Raw genomic sequence first — 10246 nt, 5'->3', positions numbered from 1 at the left:
ATCTGGCAAAATGTTGTGGACGGGAGGGTTTGCAGGCACACATTGAGATTCAAGAGGGTTTTCTAGAACTTTTGAGATACTAAAGATAATCTCATTGGCCTATGAAGTCTAGTTCTAGTTCTTTTTTATTTGGGGCTTTGATTATTTCAAAAGATAACTTTTGTTAACTTGACACCTTCTTGATCTTTCAAAAGGTTCTGAGAAAATCATTATCTTACACATTGGCTGTGAAAAAAAAAATGTCATTCTCTAACAGGACCAATCTTCATCCTTCCACTTTCATTCTCATTGGAATTCCAGGACTAGAGAATGCACACATTTGGATTTCCATCCCCTTCTTCCTGGTGTATGTGTTGGCTCTGCTAGGGAACTTTGCCTTGCTGTTCATCATTAAGACTGACCCTAGCCTTCACGAGCCCATGTACCTCTTCCTTTGCATGTTGGCTGTGGCAGACCTGATTGTGTGTACCACTGCAATACCCAAGCTTCTCAGCCTCTTCTGGTTCAAAGACAGGGAAATTCGATTTGAAGCTTGCCTGACGCAAGTATTTTTGATCCACTCCTGCTCCACAATGGAATCTGGCTTCTTTCTGGCTATGGCCTTTGACCGCTACGTGGCCATATGCAAACCCCTTAGACACTCAGCAATCTTGACCCACACAGTCATTGGGAGCTTGGGGTTGGCTATTGTTTTCCGTGGAACTGTATTACTCAGTCCTCATCCCTTTTTACTCAGATGGCTTCCCTACTGCAAGACTAATATCATTTCTCATACCTACTGTGAGTTCATGGCCTTGATCAAACTGGCCTGTGCTGAAACCAGAATACGTAGAGCTTACAGCTTAATTGTTGCATTCCTTACTGGAGGACTGGATTTTATATTAATCATCTGTTCCTACATTCTCATTCTTCACACTGTCTTCCAGCTCCCTTCTAAGGATGCACGTCTCAAGACCCTGGGAACCTGTGGATCTCATGTCTGTGTCATATTGGTTTCTTACACCCCAGCCTTCTTCTCATTCCTGACACATAGATTTGGACACCATGTTGCACCTCATGTCCATATTGTTGTGGCTAACATCTACTTACTGATTCCACCTATGGTAAATCCTATCATCTATGGGGTAAGGACAAAGAGAATCCGGGAGAGAATTCTCAAAGTCTTTAGTCCCCTAAAGTCCTGAATAGTCATTTCATATAGTAATGCATCAATGTTGTGCCCAGTCATAACTCTGATAACATGTATTAGAAGGATTTTGGAAATATGGAAGAGGGAGGTGAGAATATAAATATGTCCACAGGAAAAAAAAATCCTAATCAACAATGGAATGTACAATGGTGACACAAAAGAAAGAAATACCTCTACCTCCCCCTTATTAGGGGAAAATTAGTTTAAATCTTCTTGATATGAAAGAATTGATAAATCTAGTTATGTTCCTTTTTCTGTTACCAGAAACTGTAGGTACTCAGGTAAATAGAATTCTTGGTTATGATAGAAGAACCATTTTAGGGACAACTATTGGAAAGCACAATAGTCTAGAGTGAACAAACTGTTAGAGAAGTTGATTGTTCAATTAAAAAAATATTTCTGCATTTTACAGGCATAGTACTGGTAACTATGCTCTTGTCAAAAACTTTCTAGTCCTAACTATATTATAAGAAGAAATATTTAAACATATGGGTCTATTTCCTATGTTGCCAGGTACACAAGTGAACAATGGGAGATATGGGAGAAGGGGATGGTCATCCAGAAAAAGAAATTGAGTCAGTTCAGGGGGTATCTTCTTATCCAAGATTCAAGTCCTTTACACCCTATCCCCACCTCCATCTCAGTTTGATGATGATAATAGGAAGGTAAAAGTAATGATGCTTCTAGAAATGAAAATGATGGTGATCATTTTGATGATCATGATAAAAGAGTTAATTATGTTGATGTGCACAGGATCAAATATCCTAGGATCACAGATTTAGAGTTGTTAGAGATTAAGCTCATTGGGTCAAATCACCTTGGTCTGTATGTATGGACATTGAAGCACAGACTTAGCCAGGATCATACATCTAATGTCTGATGTAGGATTGTATTTTAAGGTTGCCAGATTCCAAGTCTATATACTATATACTATGTGGTCTTTCAATTCAATGTTTCAGAAGTGGGATGTTGATGAAAATGTTAGTGGTGCTAAAAACAGAGATACTGACATTGATGCTGGTATTGATACTATTGATCAAGATGGTGATCATAATATGTAAAAGGGCAATGAATATGGCAATGATGAATCAATTGACACACAAAACTATGCATTGCTAGCTAATGGAACTATGCTTACATCAATGAGTATTTTCTCTACAACAGCATATGCACTGGATACTGTTGGACTCTTGTCCATATAACATAAGTTTAGTAAAAGGTGTCAATCCAAAATGATAAGATGCCTTCCTTGAGTTCTCTTGACATTTTGGAAATACTGTTTGAACATATGAACTGCCCATCGCTATTTCTCACTCAAGCCACATGACCAGCACATCTTCTTCTAGTCCTTATAAATTCCTTTGATTGCTTTCTCTTTTCTTCTCCTGCAAACTCCAAAGTCTGTTAAGTTTGGTAGCCTGTTCATTTTCATAATGCCCCCACATGAGTCTCCACTGTCCTTTTGGTGATCTAGAATTTTATTTCTTAAGAACTCTAGTATTACTTGACTCAATGCCATACAGAATAACTGGAAGTGATATTAACAAGAAGACCTTTTGCTTAAAGCACTCATTTAAAAAAAACTTTTTGTAAAAGTCAGGCTAGCTCACTCTATTCTTACTGGTTAATTCTAAAACTGTTTCTTAGCATGTGTAATTTTTAGTATACACACATATACAGATATGTGTATAGATATATGATATTTGAAAATGAATATATAGCATAGATATATACATATATATACACACACATATATTTATATAGATATACTATCTCTAAAAGTAATAAATCTACCTGCAATATGGTCTGAATAATATTCATTCTTCATGTGCTTGATTTTTCTGCATTAAAAATTAGTCCAAATTCTTCAGTGTGATTATGAATCTCTTACAAAAGAAATTGGAATATTCTGTGTCTTTTGTGCCATCATACACCAATAGTAGTACGTGAAAAAACTCTCCACGTTTTTTCAATTCTATCACAATAATTTATACAAAAATTATTTTTAAAAATGTGATCAAATAAAATATAGAATTTGGATCCTCTTCTAGGAAGTATTGGTAAATAGGAGAGAGACAGAGAGAGGGAGAGAGATAGAGACAGAGGATCTATTACCTACATCATGTGCCAAGCATTATTCTAAGTACTGGGAATAAAAATACAAGCAAAATACATGACAATCCTTGCCCTCAAGTAGCTTAGATTCTAAGGAAAGAAGATAACAAATATAAAAGTTAAAGTATGCTGCAGGTAAGGATCAAATAGAGAGATAGTAGTGTCTAGAGAGGCCCAGAACATAACCAGGTTTATTAGTATGGATGACATGGGTCTGTCCTCAAATGGAGTTTGATGATGAACTAATTTTTCAGAGAAGTATATAACAGAGGAGGACCATTTTCTCTGTAGTTCAAGCAATAAAGATAAATTACTACTTTCTACTTTTCAAGACAGGCAATATTTCAATTGTTAATGGGGGTTGAGAGAAACCTACTAATCTATTCTTTAATCTTCATACTTGATCCCACCCATCTAGTGGATATAAGGTTGTGTGACAGTAATTAATAGGAATTAACCAACACATTCCTAGAAAAGGGGGTGTTGTGACTATGATGCCATGCCAAGTGAGACTCCTGCTCCCCTAGCTCTGATTGGTGATTTTACCTTACCTTGCCTTGAGGCATATTTACCATTTCATATTCCTAGTCATTCCATGTCATGGTGCTACCCTTCCCCTTTGAAAATATGACTCTGAGATAAAAGTAATAAAAGTATAAAACCAATAATACTATTCCTAGAAAGAATGTGTCACTGACCTACCCCTCCTTTCTGGCCACCACTTTCTTATATATGCTGTCTTCTTCATTATCATGTAAGCTCTGTGAATAAGAGGGTGTCTTACTTGCATATATCTGTATGCTCAGTGTTTGACAAATAGCACCTAATAAATGCTTATTCATTCATTCATTCATTCATTCATTCATTCCATATATCACACCACAATCAAATGCAATAGCTACTTTGGAGCTGGACTACAAGTGGTCCAAATCTATAAAAGTCAGGGAAAAGCAAGTGTTAAAGGCAATAAGAGGGACCAGTAAATATCGGTTTATACGGTGTGACTTTTTACTCAATACATGTTAGCTATGATCCTTCTTCATTTTTCTTCATTATCATCAGCATGGGTCTACACACTAAGAATCTCCATAGTATAACTCACAAATTCAAGTTTCTAGAATACTTTTCTTAGAAGGCCACTATCACTTAGCATGTTGTAGTGCCAACTCAGTATTCACAGTGCCAATGGCAACTATAAATAGGCCAGCACAGTTCTCAACTGTAAAACATAAGAGACTGTCCATATAAGACAGAAGCAAAGCATTTATTCAGACACTAGAAAGTCAAGTCCATCAAAGTAGCAAAGAAATTAATACACTATAGCACAGCATTAAGGCATATCATCCTTTAACCTTTCCACAAACAAATACTTACAAGCCTATCTCCCTGGGTGCATCCTCTCCTCCCTCCAGTTCTAACTCCTCTGACTCCTAGCTTCCTGTGGGCTCTGCTATACCCTTCAACAAATTCCTCCCACCACAGGCTCCATATGATGACATTTAGTCTATTAGGGGGTAGAAAGGATTTTTCAAAGCAGGGAAGATCCTCAAATTCCCTTAGGTTTATTAAGGGGCAGGGAAGATCTTCAAATTCCCATTACTATTACACATGCATATTGTACATGCAAATCCAATCTACTCTCCTCATGTCTCCACTCCCTATTGGTCTGCTAGTTCAAAAAGTGGCCTTTTATTCCTTTCAAAATATTAGAATTTGGGGATCTGGTATTCTTATATGCTGTCAAAATTTTGGGTAATGGGAAATAATTTATCAGACCTAATTTTGGATAGCAGAAATACCATCTGTAATGCCAAGCACAGAAGCTTTCCAGAAGAACTGCTACTGTGAACAGCTTTTTTTAAGATTCTGATTACTCAGTATAGTGATCATTCTATTTATTCCATAACAAAAGCAAAACATACATGTAAAATCAAGGTACAGCATTCACAATATTACAACTTATCACAGAAAATCACAATATAATATTCATAACATAGTCTCAAAGTAAAATAGTCACTCTTAAGTCAACTCAATTAGTCACTTATCAGTAGTTTCAAAGTACAATAGTCAAAGTCTTCTACTCATGGGGCAAAGTCTTGATTAACTCAATAAGTCACTTATCAGTAACAATATCTCAAAGTACAATCAGTCACTTATTCAGAAAAGTCTTACTAAGTATCATACACAAACCCCTCCACCCCTTAGGTCACTAGTAAACTATAATTCCATAATTACCCAAGGAGGGGTCTTTTCATCTTGACTTGGGGCCTGTTCTCAGATTCCCTGGATCCCCTTCCATGGTCCCAGGTTCTACCTGGATTCACCAGACTGTCACTTGGGTTCAATGGCAGATAGCTCCCAGTTCCTTGACCAGCTCTGTGCGCAGGTCCTGCTCTACACTGAAGTTCACAGGGTCTGGTCCATGTCAGCTCCTTCACGATTTCTGCTCCAGGGAATTCAAGGCTCAACCAAGACACAAACAAAGTCTCAACGTCCCAGTCATGCTCCACCACCACAAGTTCTCAGGACTCAGTTCTCCATTCTTCTGTAATTGCTCTGTGTAGCAGCACGCACCCCAGAATTCCCAGGGACTGCTGCTAATACAGGTTCTTGGATCTGCTTTGATAAAGGAAAGCAACTCAAAATGGGTTAACAAGCTTACTTTAATCAGTCATAGATGTATCATTTACCTAGTTCAGGGGAAAGAGGTCAGCACCCCGAACTTCAAAGTATACAGACAGAACTATCAAGACAGAGAAACAGATCAAGTAGATAGATTTCCAAACTGTCCAACCATTACATCCATACCCAATCAACATCTAGGTTTTAACATCTGGGTTTTTGAAAGGGGGGGGGGGGGGAGGGCGGCATCTGGACAACGGCTTCCCAGAATCCAGATCAAATCACAGAACACTTCTAAAAGTGAGCCCCAAAACAAAGCTACACATCAGGGCTTATATAGCCTTCTCCTGGCTCAGAGAATGTAACAACCTTATTGACTCACTGGCCAATCAAGAATATCTACTGAAAAATAAGCCTCCCACCCCAGGCTCCAGGTGCACTTTAGCCTAGGGGTAGGGAAGATCTTTAAATTTGCATTCCTATTACACTCTGCCACCACATGTAGGTCTCAAGGAAATTCTGACTGTGTCTCTCTGGGGCTTTTCTTATATACACAGTATTACCTACTTCCTTCAGCCAACCCCTTCCTGTTACATCACTTAACAGGAGACAGGAATTCGTACCTTCTGTTCCCCCAATCAGAGGCTTGATCAGTTGCTAAGTATTAAGTACCTGCTACTTCTGCCAACACAAAGGGATCTTCAAATTCAAATTATATTACCATTACACCATCATTAAAAGAACTGATGGAGCTGATATTAGAAAAATTTTGAGGAAGGTAATATTAGCCACCAGACCACAGAGTTCTCAACCTCTGTGACTAGGGTAAGGAAAGGTAAAGCTGTGTCTCAAGAGTTATGCATAGTGTGGTATGGAAATAAACAGATACTTGGGGACCCAGTTGAAAGTGAAGTGAAAACACAATCAAATATCTGGGAAGTTTCTGTCAAGATTAGGCAAATAGTATTAGCAACAGTGTCAGGCCTACCACAGAAAAGGAAAAGTGCCATCTCTGATAACATACTTATCACTTCTTAAATGGAGTCTTTCTCCTGGATTAGGGGTAAATTGTTTTTTTTTTTGCTTTTGTTCTTCTTGTTGTCGTAATGCAGGAATTCTATTGCCCAGGGTTGGAGGGGAGTCAGAAGTGGTTGTAAAAGCCTAGTGGTTTCACTGTGGGGTTATCTAACATGCAGGTCCTTGGCCTCTCAGCATGTATCTAATAATAAAACGGGACACACTGTCATACATCTGTATATACACTCAATCTATAATCACTCCAAATTGTATATAAGGTGCTCAGTAAGAATATGTCATCTGAAGGTTGTTTGGCAAGGATGGGGAAATATGCTTCGAGCATTGTTAAAGACAATGTAGAGGTGTATCTGTCTTCAATTGACTGTAGGAGTTATACCAGTTTGGGGAGGAGTAAACTGCCCTGATTTTGTAGGCATCAGCAATGTGTCTGATCCTGACAACTCAGAATCAACAGTTCTGGACGAAGCTACATTAGGGTAACATGTCCTAGGGTCAGACGGTAAACTTTGGAATCACTGAAAAAATGATTTCCTTCTCTAAAATTCCAGAAAACTTTATGTTGTTTTAATTATTTCTTTTTAATTCTTGACTTAAAAGATCATCAACAAATACAAAAATTTCATAAAATTCATACTTTACATAAAACCACAATTTCTTATATGTCTCTTTCACCTATTTCTTTTTTTCCATTTTTTCCTGAATGTAGTATTTTATGTAAAGATATCATATGTCCCCTTAGCATGTCTTTGGTAGGGACAATGTCTTAAATTTCTTGTGTCCTTTTCTGCCTTCATCACAGATATCTCTGTTTATAGCCCATATTTATACAACAATAATCACATGAATTAAATATCCATTCCTTCACTCAACAAAATTTATTAATGTTTCTGCGATGAACTGCAATGTAGTATATAACATGGAAATAAGTTCTGAAGAGGATTGTAGGAATTCTTAACTTAATGAATAGTTGCCCCTGCTTTAAAACCAAACTCAAATATTATTTCCTCAGAATCACATAATTGCATAAATTCAAAGAGCATCTAGATCAACAATTATCCAAACAGTCCTTTCTTTCAATCTCTGAGGAAATCATCCTTTCTCATCACTAAGACCAACTGCTCTATTTGAACCCTTGAACCCAAACTCTGTATCAACCCTAGAAGCTTATTTTGGCAACATTCCTTCCTTTCTTTATAGTCTTTTAAGTTTTTGCTGTTTTGAACTTGACAAAACCAACGAACACAAGCATATTAATATACAAATAAGGGGAAAAGAGGATTGTAATATTAAAGATCCTACAGATATGAAGAGGGGTAAGAATATTAAGCTTAAAGGCATCATAGGGGAATCAATGTGAATAACATTTATATAAATGTATATACATACATAAATAAGTGAAATGTTGAGATAAATTTGCAGTAAAAACATAATAGTCAGGGAACTCAACTTCTTTTAGTTCTGAATAAATCTAACAAAAATATAAAGAATAAAACATTCAAGGCTTTGTTAAGAAATTTAGAAAAATAAGAAAATCAGAGAACATACTTCTCAAGTAATTACTAAATGGGAATATAAGAAAGTCAAATTTTTTTTTTCAGTGCATGTGGAATTTTTTATGAAATTTTACCCAATGTCTCTAATAAAGACCCCATTGAGCATGTGAAAAATAGAAATACTAAACATGAGATTTATTTATCATAGTACAATAAAATTACATTCAAAGAAAGGCCTTTGAAGAAAAAGTATAAAGGTATGTAATTGGTGAGTCAAAAATATCATAAAGAAATGGACTTCTATTTGGAGAGGGTGGAGTAAGAACAGGGACTTGCTTGAGATCTCCCTGAAACCCTTTCAAACACCTGTAAATATTACTCTAAACAAATTCTATAGGTATACAACCCAAGAAATTACAGAATAAAGCAAATTTCTTGCCCACGACAGCCTGGAAGTCAGACAGGAAGGGTCTATCACATGGAGCTAGGAGCAAAGAGCTGCACAGGAGCAGATGTTGTTGAACCAAGGCTCAGGAGACAGATCACTGCTTCTGTCTCAGTTTCCAGGATTCTCAACCCACAAATGTCAAAGACCAGTGGGAAAACTCTGTGGGACCTGGGTGAAAGAGGAGAATTGTCCACTGGGACTCTGACCCCAGTCCCAGGGCGATGGAGGTGGTGGCAGTGGCAGCAGTAGCAGACTATAGAATCCTACTTTAGTGACAAAGAAGATCAAAACATACAAGCAGGTGAAGACAACAATGTCAAAGATCCTGCATCAAAAGCCTCCAAGAAAAATATGAATTACTCACAGACCATGTAAGAGCTCAAAAAGGATTTTGAAAATCAAATATGAGAAGTAAAGGAAAGACTGGAAGAGAAATGAGAGTGATGCAAGAAAGAGTCAACAGCTTGCTGGAGACCCAGAAAATACTGAAGAAAATAAAACCTTAAAAAATAGGCTAACCCAAATGGCAAAAGAGGTCCAAAAAGCCAATGAGGAGAAGAATGCCTTAAAAAGCTGAATTGGCCAAATGGAAAAGGAGGTCCAAAAGCTCACTAAAGAAAATAATTCCTTACAAATTAGAAATGGAGCAAATGGAAGTTAATATCTTAATGAGAAGTAAAGAAATTGTAAAACAGAACTAAAAGAATGAAAAAAATAGAAGAAAATGTGAAATATATCATTGGAAAAACTACTGACCTAAAAATAGATTCAGGAGAAATAATGTAAAAATTATTGTACTACCTGAAAGCCATAATAAAAAAAAGAGCCTAGACATCATTTTTCAACAAATAATCAAGGAAATATTCCCTTATATTCTAGAGCCAGAGTGGAAAGAATACACCCATCACCTCTTAAAAGAGATCCCTAAAGGAAAACTCCTAGGAATATGTAATGGTTATGGGATTTAATAATCTTCCATACCCCTTGAACTTGATGATACTGCAGGAAGGGGTGGGGCAAGAGGAAGCTGGAGCTGAGTTGGAGCCAGGGTGGTGACTGGAAGTACAGCAGCAGTGGTGGCAGCACAAACTCCTTTTTTTTTAGCCAGCCAGAATTTCTGCTAAGGACTCCTGCTGAGGACTGCTGGGGAAGGGACGTGTGGGGGGTGACGCAGAGCTGCTGGGAGCAAGCTGCATGGATGCTGAGCAGCTGCCATGAGTGAGGAGAGGAGGAACTTTGCGTGAGGTAGCCTGTTCTGTTTTGAATGCTTGATAATGTGGGTATTTACTGTATTAACTATGTGTGCCAACTCTATAGCTACTGAGATGGCTTTGACTTTCT

General features: G+C 37.4%; 1 protein-coding gene across 1 annotated transcript; it reads left to right on the top strand.

Annotated features, from left to right (window-relative positions):
* Positions 1-239: 239 nt before the first annotated feature.
* On the top strand, positions 240-1184 carry LOC138177641 (olfactory receptor 52K2-like). Its single transcript, XM_069108853.1, has one exon. It carries the CDS (start codon positions 240-242, stop codon positions 1182-1184), a length of 945 nt encoding a protein of 314 aa, XP_068964954.1.
* Positions 1185-10246: the final 9062 nt, after the last annotated feature.

Source organism: Petaurus breviceps, unplaced genomic scaffold (assembly GCF_028583685.1).
Source record: "Petaurus breviceps papuanus isolate PSGF00001 unplaced genomic scaffold, PetGlider_PUasm1.0 90444, whole genome shotgun sequence".
NCBI lineage: Eukaryota > Metazoa > Chordata > Mammalia > Diprotodontia > Petauridae > Petaurus > Petaurus breviceps.
This window is presented reverse-complemented; position numbering and strand designations above follow the sequence as displayed.

Coding starts and splice junctions, on each gene's coding strand:
- LOC138177641 (XM_069108853.1), top strand. CDS start 240: ATGTCATTCTCTAACAGGACCAATCTTCATCCTTCCACTTTCATTCTC.